Raw genomic sequence first — 26,895 nt, 5'->3', positions numbered from 1 at the left:
GGAAATTGCAATCCATATACTAAGTCATTTTAAGCTTCAAGTCACTTTATATGACATCATTTCAATTACATCCTTGCTCAATATATAGAGCACTTACTCATAAAAGAGAATGAGTTAGTCAGATGTACAGAGTTTTCAAGGTCACTATATTGTTAATAAAACTTGTTAACTGACACAGGCATTAGTCATAAAGCTGAGTAAATGCAATGATTAAGCCACTCACAGTTCCTCACCGTTCTGTTACATCCTGCCTTCTAAAGAGAGAATTTTTATTTTGGGGCCTGATTTAAACTTACTTAAGTCAGTGGGAAAACTCCCTGTGGCTTCACTGGGCTTCGTATCAGACTGCCACAAAATAACAGAACCATACTCACGAAAGGAGCAGACAACAGGTTGATAACTCGGGCAGACTCCTACATACCAGCTCCTAGCACAGTTTGTAGCTGTAACGTTCGTCTCAGCAAAACAGCTGGAGCTTGACCAAGCTCTAGGTGGAACTGTGATTACATTTTAGTCCTTCAGACATCTCTTACTACAGAGAGCCCAGAATTTCCCTGCTGCAGAAAGCATGGAATAATTATTGTTTGGACTTGCCAGGGTTTGTTGATCCCCCAGTGGTGGGCTGTTATTTGTTTGCTGGGTGGAAGGGAGCAAATGAAAGTACACATGCAACATGCAACCATACAAAGTGTGCAATAAACTGTGATCGATAACTAAACGGAGACACTTCAGTTTAATGAAATCCCCACTCAGCTCCTGGGAGAGATCAAAACAGATCAGCTCCCTTTTTGTGATAAGGAGTACATTATTTCTGTATACATTACCACTCTATACTGAATACTAATGAGTACTATGATGTATTCTGTTTAAAAGTGAAGGATTTTGTCTGGCTTGTGTCTGCTCTGCCTTACTCAGACAGTCACCCATGCTGTAAGATTAGGTATTTGAATGATCCTGGCCAGATGAAAAGTTGGGAGGCTGGAAAGAAGACTAAGGCATTGTCAGTGCCAATATGTATAATATAGGATGAATCACGTCCTGTGTGGGATCTCACATCTCACCTGTATGAGACATCTTAGATACTTCTAAATCTGAGCTAGTCATCCTAATCTCCCTTGGAAAAGGGAAAGATGGCAACTTTATGGTGCCATTTAGATGACCTCCTGTAGGCATTGTCTTTAGTGTGACATGAATTACGCCATAGACTCCAGTGAGTATATGGAATACATCTCCATTGACCATACAAGGGTCCTAAGAAGACCCACTTATATGTAGGTTTCCACATGGTGAGATTCATTCAAGACAGTCCCACCCAAAGCATCTGCTGCTGGGTATCACAAGGCAGCAGAAAGACCAAGCTGCCAGTACACATTGCCACCAAAACGGGCAGAACCCCTCCCTGGCCATACCAGCCCACTGCGACGCACCCCTTAGGAAGCAGAGTCTGCCACAGAGACTAAAGGGGGACAGAAATCCTCCATGAGGAGACTGTCCACTGCAGTCCCATGTAGAAGCAAGGGCCTGCATACAAGAGAAAATGTCCAGTTAAATGGACACCTTGCTAAACAGAAACATACTTACACAATGTGTGTATAAGGTGTTTACAGACTCCAGGGAGTGAGGGATTAAATATACTGGAAAGTAGTGGGGGACAGGTAGCACCTCAGCCAGAAAGCTGATCTGGTTAGGATCAGCAGGACAGCGAAGTCTTTATCATTAAAGGGAGCTGGAAAAAACAGTGTATGAACAGTATCATCAGTGTCACACAACAGAGGGACAACAGCAGCAAGGTGAAGGGACTCCTCCTCCCAGTAGGAATAATAATAAGGGAGCATTTAAATCAAAATCCAAGACACTTGAAAGATGTGTCCAGAAGGTAAAACAGAACGGCAGCAAAACTGTGTCTTTTAGTGCAATTCATTTATTAGCACTACAGCCCCTGCTACAGCCAGCTGCCCACTGAAACAGCTTTTTCTGAACAAGCAAATCCTAATCCAGCATGGTCCCAAGAAAGGAAAATCAAGGTTTTGGGAGAGGGACCAGCAAGAAGCAGCAGTCTGGGCACATGGTTAGATTGCTATTGGCAAAGCAGCTGTAAAATGCAGCTATAAAATTCTCTTAAGAATTTGCAGTTTATGTAAACAAGCATGGAGTCTTCCTACATTACTGTAGAGTATGCGGTTCATGATACAGTATGGATACACACAGACTTTAGTCAACAGAATTATTTTCATCTCTTAAAATTATTTACATCTCTTTTATCTTTTATTTTTGCCTGAAAATACTCTTAACTAATCTTAAAAAATATCTTAATAGACAAATCTATCTGGAAAAGTGGTGAATAATTTTTTTTATTGTCAGTGATGTGTCCATTATACTCACGTGATAGTTATCCCTCTTCCTCTTCTGCTTTTGTTTTCATCTTCCTGTAAGCCTAGGCTTCAAGTAGTAAAAAAAAAAAAAAAAAATCAGCACTTATTTCTGTGTGCTTTTGTACAGTGCTTAGGACAACCTAGACTGACACAATGACGCTGCCCCTCCTGCCTTGTGCTGCTCAGAGAATGCAGGAAGGCTGGGGGGGATGAGGCGGGGGCGGTGAGTCCAGTGGGCAGCAGGGTCTGGAGCAAAACGCACGTGTCAGTGGGGAGGAGAGAACTCAGAGCAGAAGTCAAGGTGAGGGGTGATGCATGTTTGGGAGGTGAGGATAGAGCAGGAGGTCTGTGCTAACTGAAATGATTTGGAAGCCGCAGGAATAGGAAAAACAGTAGGGTTTAGCAAGGGCACAAGCCCAGGCCTAGTGGAAAAGGCATAGGAAAACTGTAACACAGTGTCGCCACGTCTGAGACAAAGATGGAGAAGCTAAGAATCAAAGACAAGGAAACATGCGGGACAGACAGGGTAAATAGGATTTTTGACAACACCTAAATTTCTCAGTGCCCTCTTGTTTTCAGTGTCCTACTCAGAAGCAACAGATAGAGCTGAAAAATCCCACTAAAGGAGAAGAGCTCTGATCAGGCTGAGCAAGAGCTGGACATCAGGCATGCAAAAGGGGTTGTAAAGAAATCTGCAGCCACGGGTTATAGACATAGAGCATCAAGTCTAGGAAACATCTGTGCATCTGAGCCTATGTTAGTAAATGAGCTCGTTTTGATCACTCTTTGTAAGAGAATAGCGGGGGAGAAAATGCAGTTCTTGGAGGAGATCAGTAGAGAACACTAGAAGGGAGGATCAGGAAAGGTACTTAAAGCTTTCTTCGAGATCTTTACTTTGCGTGAAGGTTGTGACAGTGACATTAAATACAAATAAACTGGATGCTCACGACAGATTTGATCTCCACATTGTGCCACAACTTACCTTTCTTCTGAGCAGAGTCAGCTCTGTTTGCAGAGCCCAGCTATTTTAGTTAAGAATGTAAAGAAGAACAAACTTTGATGTTTTTTCTTTGAATTTACCTGGCTCCATGGAATTGAACAGAGATGAAGAGCTGCTGAAATTAAACAGACGTACAAAACTGTGCCAGATGTACCAGAGACGCAATACCCAAGACCGTCCCTGTGATATTTGGATAGTATTTGGAGGAGCAAGGAGGATTTTTAATTTGCTTTTCATGTGTACACAGGAATGCCATGATAGCACCAGCAAGCTGTGCAGGTGGGCAAGGGAAATTCTGGAGAACTCCTGGTGCCGGTGCTAAAAGCCAGCAAGTATTCATTTCCTGCGTCTGAAGAGCTCAGGAGACTATACGAACTTTAACGTAGGAAAAGGTCAGGTCATTTCAGCTTTGAGTTTGTCTGGGTTTTATCTGTTTTGCCAAGAAAACCTGCAAATTATAAAAGAGCCAAGAGGAAATTTCACGTAGTATAAAATTGCTTACATTAACCAAGCTTCCATAACTTGCAAGTTGATAATCACCTACTTTGTGAATCAATATGCATTTTTCTGCCATTGAACACTATATAATCCATTGTCATATAAAAGGTGAGGAGCAGTATCATGTTTGTGTTTTTTAGTGCTACCAGGAGTATCTGAAGACTGTAAGATTTTGACTGCATCCTTCTTCCTACCATCTTTTGGAAGTAGCCAGGTCATCCTCACACAATGATGGAAAGTTAAGGCACAAGGAGCCTGGGAGCCAGGCCAGTACCTATGTAAAAAATCTGCCCCTAAATGATTTGCCAAATATTACACTGGAAGTTTACAGCTAGGCAGAAAAGTGAATGAGTGTGGCTTTGTCCTAGCTGTCTCCGGTTTGGGGCAGGGGGGAGGCATTTTAGCAGGGCAGCTCTAGCCTGTATGGTAGCATGTGATTTAAAAATAAAAAGTGGGATGTTTTGAGAAGATGAGGACAATAGCGCTGCCATCTGCCCAGGACTTGAGCTTGGGAAAGTAACTCCAGGGGATAAAAGGCAGCTGAACAGCCAGGAGAAAAATCTGAAAAGAGCTTTAGTTTGCAGCACAATGCTTCTGGCCTCTGGCTGAAAAGAAAGCAAAACTAAGCATAAGCAACTGCGACATTTCCAGTGAAAAGGTGAACCTTTTGTACTACCTGCAGGGTGGCAAAGGGCAGTAAGCACCTGGTGGGACCACCAGCTGGAAAGCAGGGATATGAATGGACAGTGGCAGCTCTTGGGATGATGAATGCTTTTTTGTTCCTTAAGGGTTTTGTATCAGGCAGATTGCTGACAGCAGGTTTCTCTTTCCCTGGTATGAATGTGAACCAGATCCTGACTTAACACAGGCCAGCTCGTTTGGTGGCCTAGTTAAAATGAGCTTGTGGTCTCTCCATCCCAGTCTTGGTGAAAAGGTGTCTACGCTGTCAAATACATTCTCTCTCCTGTTTGGCTCTAACAACTCATTCCTGGTAGTCCAAAATGCATTAATTCTGGATATAGTCAATGTGTGGTCCTGTGTGCTGTTCAAAACGGTTTCCCACACCAAGAGTCCACTTGGCTTAGCATCAGCCTGTTTCTCCAGTGGTATGAGGGCATGGACTCTTTTGCTGACTTTGCAGATTTGCTATTGCCATTTGTAAAGATTCATCACACCATCAAAAACAATAATCTAGCCTTCCAGACAGGAGTTTTCAAAGAAGTAATTGAATTCAAAGAGGACTGGAGACTAAATTCCTTTTCTGGTGGCCTTGAAAATCAGTGGTTTCTATGCTAAGAATTAACCAACTAATGGTTTGCCTCTCATTCAGTAACTTGATACCTCCTGTCCTCTAAGTCTTCTTTAGGGCCTTACTAAGTTACATTAAAAAATGTGTTTCCCATGGAGGAAACAAGAAACAAGCAGAGGAAAGCAGGAACTCTGCATGGATAGCCCCTAAAAGCTGCATTGTTTGTTTTGTGTAAATCTATTTCCTTGTATAACCTACCTGTTTGGTACTCTAAACATGCACACGCTTTTGAAGTAACAATATCCAAATAATTTACTTCCACAGAAAGGCAATTTACTGTGAGGTAAAAGCAGGAACAGCATAAAACTGTGCCTTAATATAAACACAATCGTGCACAGGCATGGACCTTTAATGTGTGCAGACGTGGTTTCTGCACCTTCTGTTGAAATCCATCCCCACTGGGTCAAATGCACCTCTAGTAAAAATTGAGTTGGGCAAGAACTACAAGATACATACTTGTTTCAGCTGAAATCACAAGTAATTTAAATAGACAGAATGTACAAGGCAGTATTTGATCAATCAGAAACATAGTGAAGTTTTCTCTAAGCTTAATTAAAAATAATCGGTTCTGAATGGGAAAGTAATAAGCAAAATCATCATTGTTTTGTTTTGTTCTGTTTTCTTTCCCAGAAATGCCAGGGTTTTCACATTTTCACTATCCCATGTTTAACAAAGAAAAAGAATATGCAGTTTTACTCATTGATTTTCTATTATTATCTGCTAGCCCATTATATTGAATTATAATGTTGTTCCCAAGGAATTAAGAACAACATCTAAATTTTACAAGGTAATGGGTAAAACACCAAGGCAAGTGGTTTAGCAAGTAGTTTAGCTTGTGTGTAAAAATGCTTGTCATACACCGATGAGATGGCAAATCCAAAAAAACCCTAAACCCTCCCTGGGCACTGGATTTTCTTCATATTATGATTTTGCAATTCCAGTTGTAAAGCAGACAACAAACAGTTGAATGGAAAGGTCATGCAGTGCACAACTGAAACCTACAATTAATCATAAATCCTGGAAGCAAAAATACATTTAAATACCACTTAGAAAGTAATAGATGTAGCATTTTGCTAGCAGTTTTTACAGATTGCAATTTTGTTGGTCATTAAAGCAGTATGCATCATTAAAGTAATCAGAATAAAAATTGTCACAGTTGTATTTTAAAATATTTAACTATTTCTGAAGGAAAATTCCATAAATTGAGAACCTACTGCCTTCTGACTTCAAACACAAGGAAATTTGTGAGGATAATGCTGGCCTTGCAATAGAGCAGCTGAGATGCAAATCAAAGTTTTGTAGCAAGTTCCTGTAAAACAAATGAAAAAAAAGAAATTGTAGAGATAACAAAACTACTGTCAACAAAGGGAAACCGATATATTATAAAAGCATTAAAATGAGTAGAAACCTAACTATTAAAATACACTGCCTACAGAGGAGCATAGCCAATTTTCCTAGCTTAGACAAATCCTGTGCATTTGCCAAGTACCTCATAAAATGTGATGTGGGAACAGAGTTGGACAGGTGTCTTCTCCAGTGCTCCTGTGATTTTCCCTTAGTGAAGTCTCCAGGATGACTGCTTGGAACCACATGGTTCTTACCACCTTGCAGCTTCAAAAAAATCTTCATGGAACAAAGACATCATTATATGATACTATTTTTAGCACTGAAGTATGTCAAATCAACCTGCTTCTCATCTGTAGTACTGCAGACAGTCTAAACTCCCCATCAACATCATCTGTCAAGCAGTGCAGCTAATAGCATTCAACTTCAAACAGATCCAGGCAGCCTCCAAAAGACTTAACGCTGCCCCGCTCCGGCATCCCTGCGTGCCCACAACACACCAACCCAGCTCATCGCCACTGCTCTCGTCAACTTCTGCGCAGCAGCAGAGGAAAAGGTACAATAGAAAGCCGCCATTATGGGTGTTTGCCAAGCAGATCAACCAAATACAGGTTTTTAAGTTTATTCCATGATTCCCCATCATGAAGTAAGGGCACAGCAGGCCAACAGCAAGCAGGAAAGCAAGAGGTCACACACGTGGGTATGACAGCCCATGCCATGGTGGGACTGGAGAGGCGTCTGCATTTGCTCTGCCTCAGAACATCTCTCCAACAGCCAAGAAGCAAACGTGCCGGCAAGCCCTAATTCAGCACACATTGTATGCTGGTAGACCTGAAAGACACCCAGTGGTTTGAATTTCATTAGGAGACTTCCTTTGAGCAGGCTTAGCAATCTTCTCTTTTAATTGCTTCTAAAGGCTGCCACCCATCTACTGGAAAACCTTGCCTTCTGCAGCTACAAATATGTAATAATGATTCTGTACACTTGTGTATAAAAGATGTATATCTATACTATACAGACGATGATAAATGCACATTTTAAAAATACATGGCTATTTTGGGTACAATGTAATGTTTTTCCATGCTTTGACACAATGAAAAATTGGACCCAACTCATATATCGAGAAATCTAAAATCCAGTAATTTGATGGTAAAATGTCCAGTGTTTGATTTGTTTGTACACTTTCAGTGACTAAAACAGCTAACTCATAAATAAATGAAAAAAAAGAAAAATCACCTACATAATTGGAGAGATAATGTTCAATTTTCCAAGTATTGAAGAACCAGAAGATTGAATATTGCAACATGATGGCAGCCTGCCAAACCAAGTGAAACAATCAATATCTTTTACTAAATTTCTAGCATTGCTAAAGCTAATTTCCCAGTTGATGAAAAAAGCTCCTTTAGAATTGGAAAAAGTTTGCTCCAACCTGTCAGAAATACTATTTTATTAAGAAAAAACAGAGTATTCAGCTTGAAATGGCTTCTCTGCAGGCAGGCATGCAGCCCTGTAACCCTGAACCACATCAACTGCCATTTTGAAGAACTGCATTCACAAAACCCCCTAAAATAATGAATTTCTTTAATGGTTCCTTCAGAATCCAGTACTGATTTAAAAAAATTCCTCAGAGTGTTACAGAAAAACGTTATCCTTTTCATAGGGTTTGGATTTTTTTGTGGAAGACATTCTTTCAACTGTGTACCAGCTCAAGCACTCACTGAACATGAACTAAGCTAAAACTGTTCTTCTCAACCAGCTCTAAACAAAATCATTTCCTTCTTCACTTTGTCACCGTGATCACTCTGGGCTGTGGGGATCAGAAGAAAAGCAGAATGTCTTTCTATTACAGCAGCTGGTATTTGTTAAGGGGGCTTGCCCACAGTTACGCATTGCATAAACGACTACGTGTCCTGTACTGTTAGGCAGGAGTCAAAGCTGCCTGGAGTATCCATCTGCAGGCTTTCAAAAGGGTGATGTGAAGAACATGTTTTAGTAGTGAACGCTGTTCATAGAATGATAGGACCATTCAGGTAGGACCTCGGGAGTGCTCCAGGTCAGCTGCAGGATCAGGGCTTTATCCAGTCCGTTCATTAAAAACTCCAAGGATGGGAACTGCACAACCTCTGGGTAACCTGCTCCACTGCTTGACTTCTCTCATGGTGAAAAATTTTTCTGTATATTCAGCCTGAGCCTCTCTTGCTTGAATTTACGCCCGTTGTCTCTCTCTTCCTCCCACTATGCACCACTGTGAAGAGCCCATCTCTGTCCTCTCCATACCCTCCCCACGGGGGCCAGCAGGTTTCCTCTCAGATGAAATATATAACAGGAGAAGGAAGAAGGGTCCTAGAAAATACAGCTATGGATGATTTCCAAAGCCACAAAACTTTGGAAATCATTCCCTTACTTCTTAAAAGCTGTGAAAATGTCAGAAGTGGAGCTCAGAAGGCCACTATTAGTTTTGACACCCTGTGCCTGTGAGAGCAAAGCTGCCCTAGGTTTGAGCTGAGCCCCATGAAGTGATTCAGAGGAAAAACCTTCAGGCCTTATTTTTCTGATATCTGGACTTCTTGCTTGCAAAGGGCTTGTACACAGTTCCTTTACTGAATATAAGCAATTCCCTTTTCCTTCTCTCCCCCTCATGTCCCCATTATGCCTGATACCATGACTCAGACTGGTTACCCAAATGGCAGCTTTTCAACCCAGGAGGCACTGGGAAAGGTACAAATGAATATATATATATATATATCTATGCAAGAACCTACCAGAACTCCTACATCAATAATGGGTCATTAAAAAACAGGGATGACTACAGAAAATAAATTAATTGAACCTAACTATCTGTATTTATGCAGACATAAGAACGTACAAAGGTTGTGCTGGGTGAAATGCTCATCTAGCACCATATCCAGTGGGTGATTATGGAAAGAAAACTGGGTGATTATGCAAAGACAATTCTCCTACTTATCAGCCATCTACAGATTAGGGATTTAAGAGTTTTGTATCCACCATTTTCAGGGATCTTGATGGATTTCTCTTCCGTGACCTCTCCAGTGTTTTTTGAACTCATGATATCCACAGCAATCTGTGAAAATGAGCTCCATGAGTTATTTATGCTATATGTAGAAGAAAACTTCATTTGTTTTAAACTGCTGCGTGATGGCCGCTCTGGGTGTTCTGTAGTTTCTGCATGACAAAACCCAGCAAATACCAGTTTCCTAATTACCTTTGGACCATTTTTAATTTTATATAGGTCTCCTCCCTCTCTCAGTCATCTCTCTCCCAAGCTAAACAACTTTGCAGCTGATTTAGTCGCCCCTTACACAGCAGCCATTCTCTGTCTCTGATCATCTTTGCTACCATTCTTTGTACCTTTTCTATATCTATTAGACATATACTTTAGATGAGGAATCCAGGCATGCACACATATAGTACAGATGAGTTATAGGATTTTACAATGACATCATAAAATGCTATCTATTTATCTCCTAATATTTTCTAACATTCTATTTGCCATTAAATTCAGGAGAATATAGTGTGGACCCTACAATTTTGCTCCCAAAATTGCAGCCACTGAGAAAAGAGAGCTGCCGATCATGCTATTTATTTAACCTGAACACAGTATACAGCTAGTCTAAAGGTTGATGTCAAGAAAATAGGAGGAAAATCCGGAAAATGCTAATGATGTGATCAGACCATATAAGCTGTAAAACTCATTGTTAGTTATTTTACAAGTTTGATGAGAAACCTGTTTAGTTTGGATCGGTAATGACTTCAGGAAATCACAACACAAAAGCCTGCAGACAGATTTCATATAAATGTGCTTTATTGCAGAGAAGTTACATTATTTACATGCTGCAACACATTACAACATAAATCTATCAAGTATTTCATGGTGGATGCTGTTGGTTGCCAGATAACATTGTTATAAGAACCACATTATAAAGTGAAGAGACTTACAGCTTTATATACTCTACAACTTGGAGTAGCTAAAATGTTAAAAGTCAAAAGGCAGTGTTTTCTCAGGCCTGCCTGTTGTCATATGCATGCAAAAGCCTAAGGAGAGCAAATATAAAAGTATTGTCCGGTTTCAGGTCTATGATGCCACCAAAGCTGATGATAGGTGTGTAGTGATTGATATTTTAAAGCGTATAATCTTGCATAAATTATACAAGTCTAATAAGATCGGTATAAATCTAATTATTTATAAACCATGGCTTAGAAATAAAGGAGAAATGCAGCTTGCACATGCATTTAAAAGGACAACCTAGCAAATGTTTGTGACCTTAGTGTTTATTATCTTTTCTCTTAACAGGTCTGCTAGAAAACATCTTAATTCTAGAGTTGCACTTCTCTTGGCTGAACGATGACAATGAAACTCCAGAAAAAGACAACTAAGCAATCTAGCCAATATATGCTGGTGGAGAAAAATCTATGAAATACAGAACATTATTTATGTCTAACTTAGTATGTCTTCATTAAGCAATGTTTCTAGCAGCATCATAGTGAAATAGAATAGTTGAGTGCAGTTTGGCCCCTCATTTTCTTAAGTGCGAAATAATTTAAAGTCCCAATTGACTCTGTAGCCCAAATATCAGTTGCTAAATAAGCTGGGGAAAGCTTTGTAGCTTTCTAAAGGAAAGTTCTCCAATGGTATCAGTCTTAGGAGATGTGACTACAACAAGCCTAAAGAACCGTAACAGACATTTTTTAAGAAGTGAGGGAAAGGGTCAAGATGAAAGAAAACAAAACCAAACAAGAATATACAAGCCAGTGCCTTCCCTGGTAAATCAGCCATTGTTCTTTTGCTTGCCATGCAGCTGAGCTGTTTTACACCAGCCAAGGAATGGGCTTTTGTTTCTCTGTTTCTAATGAAGTTATCTTTTAAAAAAGAAAGAAAGGCAAAAGAAAATGAGCAAGGAATTGTAGATAGGTAGTGATGGCACACATACGGTCGTGCATGAAGGGCTTGATCCTGCCAGTGGTGCAAGGGGCAGTGGTACCGTGTGGATGCTTTGCCAACGTGGATCCCCTCACCCTTGGTGCATGTTGCACCCCAACATGGCTGCCGCAGCGCAGGGGCAGCATGTCCTTGCTCAGCCCTGAGGTAAAGGAGGGAGGGCAGGATGAGCCAGGGTGCCAGAGCTGGCGCATGCTCCTTGTGACCGTCTGTCTCCAAGAGGCAGTCAGTATCTACAAACATCTCCTTTCGTGACTCCTCCATGGATGCCCACTTCTAACCTCAGCACCGGGCTCCAACAAAGCGCTGACTCCCGTTAGTGAGTCAGGGCAACCTGCCATAAGCTGTCCCCCCCACCCCCTGTTCACACAAACCACCGCGGAGATGGGCTGCAAAGCCTCCCTTCAGGGGTAGGAGAGGCATGAGGTGGTCACCATACTCAACAGGTTTAAAGTTGTGCATCTCTCTGCACACAGGGTCAGTGTGCTCCTGGAGGACTCCCAGAAAGCTATGTTCCCAGGACGGACTTCTTCCCATGCAGGGAAATTCAGGGTTACTTGCTCTCTGAAGAGCTGATCAAATCTCACTGAAGTTGATGGAAGAGTTACTGCCAAATCCTGTGAGTGTCTCGGACTGGGAAGGGAGAATCTGGGCACACTGGGTCTAACCTCAACTCTTTTCCACACTAAGCAGAGAGCTGGATTTGGGCCACATGTGGGATGCCACTGGCAGTGTATGTGCTAAGTGGGTGCACAGATGTCCAAAGCACCCAGACTCAGATGCCTGATGCCCTTTCACAGGTGAACAGAGATTCTGCGCTGCAAGGGTCCTGGCCAGAAGATGTGTGTTGAAGGCAAAGACCAGATCTCCTAGGCCCTAACTACACCCTACAAAAGAGGGGTGGGAGAATCAGACAAGCCCAGGGTAGCAAAGACCTAAGTTAGCATGTCTCCATGGTGGAATCAAGCACCGTCCAGGCTAACCAGGTTGGTTGGGGCAGTTTGGCCACTTTAATCTGGAGCTAATGAGCAGAATTTATGAGTGAGGCCAATGTGTTTAGACAGCACTGAGACCTGAGCTGACTTGTCCCCAGCTGGCTCAGGTGTCGGCACGTTCCAGGTTAGGGCTTAGCAGAGCAAGATCAGATCCATCTTGATCTGTCAGTGTAGACGTGCCCATAGTCTCCTGTCCTTTTTAAAGGACAAAAAAAAGTCCTCCTCATGCCCAGCTTGTCTAAGTCCCTCTGCTCACTGCATTTTATCTTAAGCCACTTTTTCTATGATGCCACAAAAATCAGTTTATACTACATATGTGTTATGTGCATGTGTGTATTAGATATGACATTTTATATATATATTAAACATATATAAATATCTATTTTTATATATATTATATATATATTAAACAACACATTCTATTCAATCATCCTCATTTCATGTTCTTCCACTGAATCCCATCACTTCTCTCAAATTGCACAAGTTCTTTAGGACTGAGCTGTCTTTGTTTTGGAGTACTGTATGTATAGCCAATTCTAGTGATTAGCACTTTACTGGTACTGCATTTAGATGAGTCAGGGTTTTTTATTATTAGTGATACTCCTCAGAATCTTTACAATATGTCCTCAGGCCCTGATGGTATACCATCACTAAGACTCATAGTAGTGAACGGTCCATCTATGAATTAAGCTCATATGCACGATGGGGACTGTAGCTATTACTGAAAATTAGCACTGTATCAAACACTAGCTTTTACTGTAAATGTATGTCTAAATTAAAAAAAAAATCAAAGCATTTTGGAGAGTGGGAGAGAGATGCCATCATTTCCATTCCCACTATCTCTTACAATTGCATATATGGGGGAAGAGTAATATTTTGGACTTCTCTCCTCACTCCGAAGGCCAGTTTTTGGAGGTTTGCCAACAGGGATAAACAGTACACTGTTGTTCTATATGAGCTAGCTAATATATTTCCCAGAGTTGTCTGGTTTTAGTGAAACAGGTGATCATTTCTGGGGTATATTCGTTGTCATTCTTGCTTGTCTTATTTAGCAGTATATGCTCAGTATGAAATACTGAACAAGATCATCACCATGGATGTTTAAATTAAGAATTCTGGTTTGTTAGACGATATTTTCCAATTAGTAACAAACAACAGATAAGTTGTCCTAAGACTTACCAGAATATGCAGCTAAGACGACTGAATTCCCACTATTAACAAAGTCTATGAGCATTAACAGGGAAGTGCATAACAAGTAACTTACTGCGTATAAAACCCCTGAATAATACAGTATCAAACTATAAATTTAAATAACAGAGAGTAAACAAAAAAATTCACTATATAAATCACAGGAAAGGAAAAAAAAATCTCCAAAGCCCAACGGAATTTCCCGATATGAATTACGGCTTCCATAGCCAGTGAAAGGTTACTGCAATTCTATATATAAACAAAAAAGTCTACAGCAGGTATTTTAATTTGCAATTAGAAGAAAGTATCTGCAGATTGCATAAATGTGTTGTTGTGTCACATAATATCAAAGTTATTTGCAAAAATTATACAATCTGGAATGCTTTAATATGAGACACAACAATGTACTTAAACACACAGTAATAAGAAAATGAGAGCAACCATTATATAAAATGTATTTTTGGGATGCATTGAGTTAGCAGTGCTATCTAGATTAAATACGTAAAGTGAAAAGTCGTCATTTTAATAAGCTGCTCATTGATACCCCTTTTTGCCATCAGGACATTTCCTGTGCCCTACTTCTGCTGGATCTTTAAAGTCCCAAGGGCAAGTTAAAGCCAGTTGCGGCATTCAGAAATAATTCGGTTAAGATCTACACTGTGCGCTTGTTACCACCATATTTTTTTTCTTTTAAAAGTGAAGTGATTTCACAAAGGCAGGTTTCTTTCATTGACACAGTAAAATCCTTGGAGCAGGGACCACATTCTGGGCACTGCTAATCACATTGTTGGCACTCAACAAATAAATAATAACAACATTAATGATAATTTACTTTGCTTAACTCCTACTTATTTGTAGTGCTGATTCCCTTAAGTGATGCTCCTTAGGAATTCTCAGATCCTTTTGGCCTAAGTCCCCTCTGTCTTTCCTGTTGCCTTTCTTCTCAATGTTGCTACTCTCCTCAGTCCAAAAGCCTCTTATTTTCGAGGTGTTGCTGTTTTATTTGCACTTATAGCAGAGGTGTTCGATAAAGCTACACTTCTTTCAGCATTTGGTAAATCTGGTGTATCATACTCCCAAGGGCAGACTTCAGCTCGAGATGCTAAAGGTTTCTGTAAGTAACTACTTGGCTTACAGGAGTCAGATGAAAGCACGTTTCCCTCAGAAGAGGCATTTTTTTTCTGTTCTGCCAATTTATTGAGGTTTTCCTTTTCTGCTGCTTTCTGGGGTAGCTCCTCCCGCTCCCCAGCACAGGTATTAGGTGCATATCTATTAACATTCTCACACTTCAGCCCAGGGGAAACCTTGGAATTCAACTGTTTTTTCTCATTTTCAAAGACCTGCTGCTCTTGTGTCTCCTGAGTGGCTGTGTCCACCTTCTCTGAGCTCTTTTGATTTGATTGTTGATATCCTTCAGGTGTCTTCAGCTTATGATGAGACTTCCCCTTTGGCTGGGAAGGGTGGTTTTTCTCTGGCTCTGAGGAAGCAATAGACACATGTTTTTGAACTTTAGAGTCAGAAGGCACAGGACCAGGAGTTTGGTCATATATCTCCCAAGGACAAACTTCTCCTATGTCGAAATTGTCCTTGTGCAGAGACTTACCTGGGCCTGTGTCTGGATTTGCAGGTGTTTGACTAACCCTTTGTTGCTTCATAATTCCAGATTTATGGGTTTTCTTTGTTTCCTCAGAGTGGGTAGAGTTCTTCCGGTGGGAATCCTTATGCTCCCCTTTATCGGAGGCTGAGTGCTTTTTGCTGGCCTCCTTACCCTTCTGCTGAGATTTATGAGATTTAGTGCTTTCTTCTAGGCTTTGTGTTTTACCCGTTAGTCCCAGAGTCTTTTCCTTGGCACTAGCAATAACACTGAGGGATTTTTGTAACACAGATGTTCTTGGATGCAGAGGCTTCTTATCGGCACTTAAATTATGTGCACTTACTGATTTGCACACCAAAGGGACTGATTCAGTGGAGACAGCTTCAACTTTTTCTGGAGCGTTTTTGGTTAATTTGTTACCGTTCATGGAATCCAGCAGTGAATTCTCGGCAGCTATAACTTCTGTGCTTTCTGTAGTTAAGCTATTCGGTTCTTCTGTTTGATCCCTAACATGATCATAAGTGCTGTGCGACTTTTTTAATGAAAAGACTCGGTTTTTCAAAGTCTCTTCTTTTGGCTTTGCAGAACTTGTGGAATCCTGTGGGTTTTTTCTCAGCGTGGACATGTTCTTCACAGCACTGTGCTCCATCAGGTCCTTCTCGTCCCTGGAGCACTGCCTGGTCACCGTCTCAGGGATTTCTGTAATACGTCGCATTATCGAGCGCCCCAAGCCCTTTTTAGAGCACCTTTTTTTCTGGAGATGTGGGTTATTAGCAATCATCTTTTTCCTTTTATAGATTTCAAGCTGGGCATATAGTTTCTTCAACTCATCCTGCAAAGCAAAGTGAATGGCAAAACTAGTATGTACAGAGCAAGTCCAGTCAAATAAGCAGCCTGATGAATGCATTACCCATTGCTCTAAAAACAGCATTAAACTTATTTCACTTTTTTTTCTAATTATTGAATATGTCATTTCTCCATCAACTTGAATCCCATTTTTTCCACTGTAACAATAAGTTCAACCCTCGTGCACAAACCAGTTACCTTCCACAGCTGTGCATCATACAACATGCACAATTCATATACATTCATGCTGTATGTTTCAGTTTGTGCAATGCTGTGGTGCATGCTTTCCTACTGAACTCCATAGCTATTCTTTATTCTGGGAACATAAGCCCTTTTATCATGTAAGATAGGAATAAAGTATTTTTTTCTGGTAATCATGTGTTTTTAAAATTTTATGTTAAATAGTTATGTATAGTTAGGTATATGTTACGTACAAATGACTAATCACACTGACACCAAATGCTGTTTGCACTTCAAGATAATTCAAATAGCCTATGTAAACTGATAAACAGCTCTTGCTGTGGATGATTCCTCCTCTTTAGCCTCCAGTATGACTTTTACTACAACTAGTAATGCAGCTTCTCTTCACACCAGTGAATATTTTCCATGACATTTTACATGACATGATACCACAATCACTGAGAGACCTAAGCTGGCCTCTTTCAGCTGATATCTGCAAAAAAAGTCAAATGGATGCAATTCAGAGTTTACTCGTAGGAAAAAGTATTGTTCTTGAAAATAAATGCTATTTAAATAAGTTATATATACCCGAATGTCTTCAGGATCCAAACTATGTTCGCTCCATGCTGAATTGATACTGCTGTTCAGATAGGATCCAGATCGACCCATATCGAGTTCATCTTCATAAGCTTCTGTAGCTATATCATCTCTTGGGTTATTGCTTGAATGTGAAAACTGCAATAAGTATTTATAAAAAAGATGTTGCCATCAGTGCAAAAGTTTACTTCAAGATCACTGTAAGAGTTTACATCAACAGTTTTTATGGCACAATGATCGTTCTATGGATTTCATGTGATTTTCTGAACTCAAAACACTAGCTATAGGCATCACTGGCATAAGTAGTGTCCCATAGAATATCAGTACTGTATGGAAGGAACTCTTATTAATGATGGCTTAACTTGATAAATCTTGAGAGATTTGCATAAGGAAAAAAACCCACTTATTTTGATGCTTATGTGAACCTCTTTAAATTGAATTTAAATTAAGCTAGTATGGAAATAGACTTTTAGCCAGTATTTCCAATTAGGCTGCTAAAACCATAAGACTGTATTTTATATTTCATACAGTTTAATAATCCTGCAGAAAGCAATTCTCCCATTTTAGATCCTGACCCTGAAAAGGAAGAGATGGGGTGGCAAAAAAAAAGGTAGAAAAAAAGAAGGAAACAAACAAAAAAGCAGACAAGTTAATTTCTCTCTTCTAAGTTTTAGCAAATGCTTGGTTCAAGAGTTGGAGAGAGGTTGTCAGCTTTTTTTTTTTGGTTCATTCATCTGTAGTCACTATTGTCCACAGTCACCTGGCCTCAGGACTTTATGAATTGAACTAAACCTTGTGAATCTTCTCTTAATTCCCTGAATTCTTTGGTGTACTTGAAGAAAAGTCCGTGCCGTGGTACACAGATAATAAGCTAAAATTGGAAATGTTGATCAGTAGCTATGAGTCAGCTACAGAAAGGTTAACAAATTTTCTAGGTTACTCTAGAAAGACATCTCTGAAGATATGTAATAAAGTATATAAATATAAAATAGAAAATAAGAAGACTATTGCTAAAGACCAGAAAAGTAATTTAAAATAAAACAAGGTTATTCAGTATAGGCTGCATTAATGTGTCGCCTTGTTATGACTGCTTAATGTATGTATATTTGACAGTTATCAGCATACCCTGTTCTGACACACAGGCAAAAGACAGGAATAGCAGCTTCATTAAACTGATAATTACATCAACTTGAACTGCTTAATGTTCTTCTTTCATATGTAGCTTTCACATTTACTGTTTTCTTTGACTCTTGACCTTTTGATTAATATTATTGGTCATTTCAAAAGCCATTATAAAACCATTCGCTTTGCTGGGGTACTAAGAAGAAAGCTCCATTCGAATCCCGTGGAGTGGTGCTAGAGACAGGTGGAGCTGCCTGCGGTTCTCCTGCCCCTGGTGAGACCGACATATTGTCCCAGCGCCTGACGGGAGGCGTGCCGCAGTGCTGAGAGTGCTTTCTCTTCTCTCCCTGCCTCCTGTCATCCTCCATCTTCTCGTGTCCCACACACGCTCATCCTCCTACCCAGCGCTGGCTCCATATCATAGGCCACGGCTCCTCTCGGTATGCAGCATCTGTCCGCCCCAGGCTCTGACTTGCAAAGGGCTCTCCTTTTTCACCCTGGAACAACTGCCTGGTTTCAGTCCCAACCTCTCTATCTCACGGCCAGTCCAAGCTCCTCATTCTAGTTTTATTTAGCAGTCCATCCTAGTCTTTCTATCCCCCCTAAACTCTTTGTCTGGTCTCAGCTAACTCGGGCAGCAGCATGGTCACCCAAATACCTGAAATAAGCATCATTAGGCGGGATTCTTTCCTTCTTGTATTAATCACATCAAAATTTTAAATACTTTAAACCCCTGGAATTTTGAAAGCTGAAAGAAAGCATCTTTGAAGACATATAGGAGTTTTTAAAATAAAAAAATATACAGCTTTCTAGGTAACATAGCCAAATTTTACATGTTCCTTTTCTACCAGTTGCTTGCTAATTTTGTACAGCATTGCTTCTGCATGACAACATTTATCTTCCTCGGTCTTAGCAAAAGAAAAGAGACAGGAGACTCGAATACCTTAGGGATCAGAAGTAGCCCAACAGTGACTGTCACAGTCAGGTGTGTGTGTGCAAAGAACAGCATCAGCATCCAGTCAGACTGAAGTCTTGAAGCAAGAATGAATCTGAAAATAGAATTCAGGGTTGTAATTCACTGCCTTTTCTCTAGGGCATTAGATTTAACATTTTTAATGTTCCTTAGGTTTCTTTGCATTGAAAGGCCAAACATAACTGGTTTTGTTCTGTACTGCTTTCATACAGACTAAAAATTACATCCACATGCTTTACTTATACACCACAATTCCAAAACAACTCAGAAAAAAACCCCAACCAATAAGCCAAAACAAAATATAAAAAGAAACAACAGCCCTTAAAAGATATTGCTTATTCCATGATTCTCACTCTATTTAGCTGTTTTTTGGATGGTTTATATTGTCACAGCTTCTTTGGCCTGAACTGAGTTATGGCAGTTTACATACATTAAAGATCTGAACGGATGATTTTAGGTTAAGTATGCACATGTACTATGATAAATTGCAGTGCACTTCATAAATACAGGATGTCCATAGATCGCAGCTACAGAGTGCAGCTGATAAGCCATCAAAGAAAGAACTGAACTGAAATGCATTTTAGTGGGGAGCAGAGAAATGGTCTTGATTGCAGGGCCGCCCAGCTCAATACCGCAGGGCCCAAGAGCCTTGCAAATGCTAGGAAATGAGTGGCGAACCTCCCAAATGAAGCAATTCCTTGCTGAGCTTTCTAAAAGAGTGGCAGAACAAGCACTGCAGTTAAAGCTAGCTGGAGCATGCTTGGCTTATCCGCTTTAGTGAGCTCCCAAAGATAGAAATGGTAAGCAGTGCAATGGATGAATGGATGTACCACTGGCTTGTAATTTGCAGGTTTACAAAAATCATTCAGATAGAAATTACATTTGCAACTTATCCAAGTCCACAGATGCACATTTTGCAGAAGCTTTTGTTAACAGAAATAGTCTGGCATGAAACACTGGCTTATATGCCATAATAATACAGTCATCATTTCTTGTTTAATACTTTGTAAATGAAATGTTTCATGAACACAATAAAATATTATAATTATTTCTTACAGAGATGTTGCTCTTGAGGTGTGCAGGGATATGAGGATGCTCAGGCCTGAGGTTTAGCTAACTGAACACAACATGAGAACTATTGAAGATGACATGAGAAACTGCTGGAACAGAGTGAAAAGTGAACAAAAGTTACAGACAGTGCTGTACGGGATGGCAAGATTTCACAGATGGTTAACGGGGAGTCATTTGAAAGATGGCCAAACTTCACAGGTAACTGAAGGGAGCACTGGGGGCCTTTGGGGGAGTAGAACTTGCAAGATGAGCGGTACCTATGCAACCATATCAATAACAGTATATAGGGCTGTGATTACCTAGCTAATGATATCAGAAACACCAAATTTGAGTACAGATGTAGCAAAACTGGGACCAATAGGAAAAAAGTAACAAGGGGTGGGTTGTTCATTTGGGAGAAGACAAGGACAGAGATGGGCTGAGGTAGATGGGGAAAGAACAAGCATGGAAAGAAGGGGGTATAAAAGGGGCCAGTGACATATAAGCAGGTTGTCATTGACTGAGCCCTGTACCTGATCACTGCAATATCTCCTATCTTCTCATCAAATCATTCTCCTAATGTCTCTGTGATCTCATTCTTTACACTGTGCATGTGTGTATGTGCAATTCATGAGCAAACTTCAGGCTGGACTAGCCAGCACGTGGGAGACCCACACTGGGGAAGACCCAAGGCCTCAGCCCATGACTGGCTATGGGGCCCCAAGCCCAAAGATGGATATTAGACTGGCTTAAGGACTGTGCTTGTATTTCATAGAATCATAGACTCATAGAATTGTTTAGGTTGGAAAAGACCTTTAAGATCATCAAGTCCAACCATTAACCTAGCACTGCCAAGTCCATCACTAAACCATGTCCCTAAGCACCACATCTACACCTCTTTTAAATGCCTCCAGGGATGGGGACTCAACCACTTCCCTGGGCACCCTGTTCCAATGCTTGACCACCCTTTCAGTGAAGAAATCTTTCCTGATATCCAATCTAAATCTCCCCTGGCGCAACCTGAGGCCATTTCCTCTCATCCTATTGCTTGTTACTTGGCAGAAGAGACCGACCCCCTGGAGCTTGCTACAACCTCCTTTCAGGTAGCTGTAGAGACCAGTAAGGTCTCCCCTCAGCCTCCTCTTCTCCAGACTAAACAACCCCAGCTCCCTCGGCTACTCCTCACCAGACTTGTGCTCCAGACCCTTCACCAGCTTCGTTGCCCTCCTCTGGACATGCTCCAGCACCTCAATGTCCTTCTTGTAGTGAGGGGCCCAAAAGTGAACACAGTACTTGAGGTGTGGCCTCAACAGTGCTGAGTACAGGGGGACGATCACCTCCCTGATCCTGCTGGCCAAACAATTTCTGATATTTCTGTATTTGAAGGACCTGTGAATGCAGTGTGCTTGTGAATCTACATAGGGTGCATGTTTCATTAGTGAACATGATCAGCTGCAGAGGAGGAACAGGACCAGGCTGTATGTGTTGGACCTGCACTGGTCCATGTGGCCAGCCATGTGTTGCATGTGACTGCACTGTAGTGGATGTGCTCAGCCTTGCTAGGCCTGCAAATAAAAACAGCAGCAGCCACCTCCATCAGACAGAGACAGGAGAAAGCTCCCAGGTCCTGATGCCCACCAGATTTGGCTAACCCTTAACAGCTTCAATCCTCAAATTCTGTGAAGGCTTTTTGCTTGTTTTATGTGTAAAACCTTGACTGATTAATGTATCCATGCCATACCCCTGAAAGCAAAATAGCATTTGTATAGCCATTCGGACCTAGCAGAGATGGGGTTTCTATTCGATTGAGATTTTTTCCACACAAATTTTGTTTTTCTCAGTAATACAAGAGAAAGAGCAATGCAGGAATTTAATGTTATGTCGATCTGAAGATAATCAAGAATCCTCTGTTTCTGACATGGGAATAATACTTCTAAAGAAAAACAAAATGCAAACAGTTCAAGGTTTCATTTAGTGTTCACATCAATCTTATATAAGCTTCGGGAGTTTTCAGACTGTAATAGTAGGTGGCCTTCAAGGCTCCAGTGCTTTCAACTTCATGACAACTCAGATATGTCATATAAATCTGAGTCTTATACTTCCACTCTTTCAGTTACACCTGGAACTTGGCAGGGAAGATGGAAGCAAAAAAAAAAAAGTAAGGAAATGTGAACTTCAAAGAGACTGGATTAAGACTTGTGTATACAGAAATGGACATAATCTCAGGAGGGATCATGTACCTCCAGTGCATTTTATGAATTCCTATTCATAAACAGTACATGATATTTCTTCAGCAAACCAGCATGTAGAGGGTAAAGAATCAATACAAAATGTACATTTTTTAAAAAAAAGAAGGAAGACAAAATCAGCAGACCTTAGGCTGAGGGGACAGGATCCTCAATACGATAAACTGAAAGACCTAATCCTTTTGTGTCTCTTTCACAAGGCATGCATTAAAATGCCACATTTTCCCCTTTCCCCCTCTCTTTAATCCAAGATTACTTTCATCCTGTCCTATTGTTAAAAGAAACTTGCAGCCCACATAATAGCTCTCCCAATGCACTGAACTGTATCTTCGAACATGGCCCGAAGTATGGTTTAGGAACATAAGCTAATGGGGGAGAATTTTGACTGAGAAGCTGTCATATTAGTTATAATCAATTCAAAAGTATTGTAACTGAATTTTATATCTATTAGGAATGAAAAGAAAAATGCTTCCATCAAATACAAATTTCAAACAGTATTTTTGCAGATGTTTGTGTTAGGGAGCAAAGAAGAAGATTTTGAGAGTATGTGGATGTTGAGATATGGGGTTAGGAGAAGGTCAAGGAAACAAAAAGTTGCAAGCCTGAAAAGTGCAGCAAAGTTTATAACAATGATAGGGGAAAAGAGCACCTGGAAGGAGTAGAGATGAAAGATTTGCTTTGCTGATGTTTACTCAGAAAAAATGATGCCTCATGGAAGCAAACATCAAGAAAGCAGAGAGAAATGTGAGTTCCAAGATAGACTAAGGAACAGAGAAGAGTATTTGAAGACTGTCAATGGAGAGATGTAAAAAAAAAAAAAAGAAAATCTTAGTAGAGAAGGTCTGTCAGGAGGCAAAGAAGGCGTGAGAATGTCATAAGAAAGTTATAAGAATCTCTTAAAGCATGAGATGAAATTCATGCTATCTTGCTGTTTTGAATTTTCTAGGACCAATTAATTTTTACAGGGTACTCTGTAGGGAAGGCATATATAGTAATTTTAATGTAGCTCTGGCAAAGACCCTTATTTATTTCTTACTACTCTCATAATTCACAAGTATGAAATGTAGAGCTCATTATAAACTTTATAAGAAACATGTGCTTTATATTACTGTTAGAGCATCATATGCATAACAATTTTTTATGTCAGCATATAAAACACTCTGCTTCATGCACAAACCAGTACAATTATCTTAACATAGAGCTGCAGCTTGCCAATCTGTTACACACCAGGAAAAGTTCATATAAACCAACATTCTTACCTGCTGCTTTTCTATGGATACAAACCAGTGAGCAGTATGCAGATGACTGCAGACAGTAGTTTTGCTATATCTAATTTATCATATATACTGAACTTTGATCCAAGAACATATCAGCTAGCTATACTGAAAAAAAACCCCTAATTATACAATTAACAAGTTGATTGTACATATTCTTGAATCCTATGGGAACAGTTTTAAGTTTAGTAATCACTTCATTTGCAGAATTAAATATTTATGAGACCTTCCATTATGCACCCCATCCCATTCACCCATTTTAAGTTGCAACATGTGAAACCTGAAAGATAAATAGTTAATTACTCGATCTACAGATCACTTGCCTAATTGTATGGAATATAGCAGAGATAATGAGCTCATTGTGAACTGCAACAGCCATATAACGTGGCTCATGAAATGCTGATGGGACTGTCCGCACTGCATAGCAGAGATAAACACCCCACAAGAGGAATAAAAATTCAGCTGTGAGAAGAACAAAAAGAAATAATTTGCAATTAGTTTTATAGGTGAAAAAGGAAGGAAATTTGAAGTACTATAGTATCTTCTGTATGTGTGAGTATCTATGCAAAGACAATATACGCTCATACATGTATATATGTACACACATAGGCATTCAAACTCTTTCAGATACTGCCACTGTACATGATACATTTGGTTTTAATTTTACACACTTCTTTTTTCCACCTTTGCATTCATGGTGTTTCAGTTTTTCAGTTGGCAAACTTTAAGGCAATGTCTAATAATGTCTTGCTTGCTTTACAAATTGGTACTACAGAAGTTTGACATCACTTAAAATAACAAGTATTTTTATTTGTAGCTCTGGTTCTTGTTATAGAGGCAGATACCGGTGTTACTACTAGACTACAAGCTTTTTAAGATAACAGTTTCATTTCAAAGGTTTATAACTCAGATATAACAATATAATTTGGGTTAAAAAAATTCCTCTGTTCATGAGAGTTAATTCTGCTGGTGCCCATAATATGATGAGTCATTTCTGAGGGTCTAATGTAATCATAACAAATGATGTGTTTCTCTCTGTTAGGAGGAAAATGAGTAAAGGGAGAAAGGAGAAGGAGTAAAGGGTCACAATCAGCTTAAACTATCTTGTTAGAGCTAACTCATCTGCACCCAGCAGTACTCTGACTTCAGTTTCCAGTGGACAGTCTGCTGTGACATCATTTTGATTTTGATACAAATGAAATAATTTCACATCCATCTTGAAAAACCTCTCCTTCCAGAAAAAAACCCCACAGTTCTCCCATGTAGCTATGCGTAGAACTGGCACCTGTGCCTCTTGCCTTGCAGTCTGGGTTGCGGATGGCTGGAAGTGTTTGAGCATTATCCAGCAATGTGCTGTCCCATGTTAGACCCCTGCAATGCCGGCACTGCTCCAGACCAGCCTCAGAAATTGAGTGTGATCCCATTGTTACTTGTACACTGCTTTTGCCTTGTTGAATTTTTGCAGTAAAAACTACAGTCAAATGTAGTACAATAGAAAATTAGTTCTTTTTCATACTTACTTTTGCCAATACATGCTATTATACTGTAACTAGAATTGGTGATCAGCGACATCACCCTATGGTAGTGATCAGCAAATTGTTACTGGTCTGGTTTGGATAAGGACACAAATGCTTGTGGACCCTGCCATTAGCAGCAGATTGAAATAAAACATCTGCACTGGATATTTCATGAGAACAGGTCCTCTGGTTCCTCCACTTTTAATAGTCCACAACTGCTGTAAATTACCTATATTATATTGCTGTAGCATTTTGAAACTTCTAATTTTGCTATGAATCTCAGCTAAAATCAATAAGAGACAAGTCGGGATAAAATGAAAATTAATTCAGTTACATAGATCTCTCTGTGCTCTGATAAGAGTTCAGTTTGAACTCTGAAAAACACTTTGCATGTTTCTTATCAAAAATAGATGGCCTAGCTTTAAGACCATCATTTTTACTAGAACATATCCTACACAAACCTGCCAGTTTTACCAGTTACATCTGAAAAGGCATAATCCACACATGCTGCTATTTTTGTGTTCTTCCTTACCAAAATCCCAATAATAAACCTTTTGACTAAGTAATAGTTTGACTTGGGAACTTACTGAGTGTCAAAATGAAAAAGGCATGGTATGAACCTTCTGAGACTATGTGTCCCAGCCTGGTTTTGAGCTTTACTACAGCACGTACGCAGGTATGTCTTTCCCACATCCCCATACACTCACCATTTGGGCAAACTGGCTGCTACTTCCATTTCATTCCTAGATAATTAGCTATGCTACCAGTGAAGTCTGTTACTCTGGTTTCTTAAAAACACCTACACAGGAATGGCCTACCAAGCCATCTTGCTCCTGAAGTCCTCTCTGAGCAAGTGAAATACAAATTTTGCTTTAATGAAATAAGATTAAAGGCTCCTTTACAAATGGTAGTCGTTTTGGTTTTTCTCTTTAAGTACACTTGCCTCACATATGCAGAATCATGGCACTGAAATGTATTGCTCTTCAAAGCACTGGAATTTATTGCTTTAATTGCTCTGTATTGACTTAGAAGAAATTGAAAAGGAGAAAATGGTTAGAATTAGGCTGCTAAAGCCAAATCATTGTATCTTACTGTCCTATGTTCTATGGAAACATTTCTTATTAATACGGTTCAGCAGGTATTCCCCAGAACATGCTAGAGAGCCTATTTCCTCTCATTTTGCCTTTCATCCAAAGTCCCCTGCAGTAAAAAAACCAACATTAGTAGCAGAACTGAATAGATGAGCTAATTGTGAAATAACAGGCATACTCCACAAAACTACCCATGGTCCATTCTTCTTTCTCTTCCTCAACTGAAGTGAGAAGAGCCCCAAGTCTCTTACTGATTGAAAAGATCAGTTACAAGTGCTAACTAGGCTGGGAGTTTGAAAAAGTTTGGCTTTTAAAGAGGTGAAAATACATGCATGAAACTCCATGTCCTGAAGGTATTCCTGCTTAAACTAAAGAGTGTGGGCCAAATTTTTCTTATTTTCAGAAGAAAAAAAAATCTCCTCTAAATTTGAATTTTTACAAGATTTTTTTTTTTTTTATATACAGATTTGTATATAAGTATCTCAGAAAGCAAATGAAAGTGAAAAAGCCACACCTCCATAATAAAAACCAATTTCAATGAGCTGGGCTAAGTAGGAATGAAGGTAGCATTTGATCTCCACATCTGATTAATTCTGAAAATTTCACAGTTTTCAGTTTCACAATCATAGTTACAAGGAATTCCTAAGACATCAAGAGATTTCAAAACATTAATATACTGGAGCATAACAGTAGTTTGCACCATTTAATGCATAATGCTTTTATAAAAGCTTTACATTTAGAG

The 26,895-nt window shown here is 39.9% G+C and overlaps 1 protein-coding gene across 1 annotated transcript in view; it reads right to left on the bottom strand.

Moving 5' to 3' along the window:
- Window positions 1–14,640: 14,640 nt before the first annotated feature.
- GPR158 (G protein-coupled receptor 158) overlaps window positions 14,641–26,895 on the bottom strand; it is a gene marked incomplete at both ends in the record, with an annotated part of 211,396 nt that continues 199,141 nt past the window's right edge. Inside the window, 4 exons of the mRNA XM_082307042.1 lie at window positions 14,641–16,089; window positions 16,872–17,018; window positions 18,946–19,051; window positions 23,869–24,007. Of these exons, the coding sequence (XP_082163168.1) occupies window positions 14,641–16,089; window positions 16,872–17,018; window positions 18,946–19,051; window positions 23,869–24,007 (1,841 nt within the window). The remainder of the gene's footprint in view (window positions 16,090–16,871; window positions 17,019–18,945; window positions 19,052–23,868; window positions 24,008–26,895) is intronic.

This window comes from Platalea leucorodia, assembly GCF_965183815.1.
Source record: "Platalea leucorodia genome assembly, chromosome: 1".
NCBI classification, from domain to species: Eukaryota; Metazoa; Chordata; class Aves; order Pelecaniformes; family Threskiornithidae; genus Platalea; species Platalea leucorodia.
Note: the sequence above shows the minus strand (reverse complement) of the source record. Positions and strands in the feature narration are given on the sequence as shown.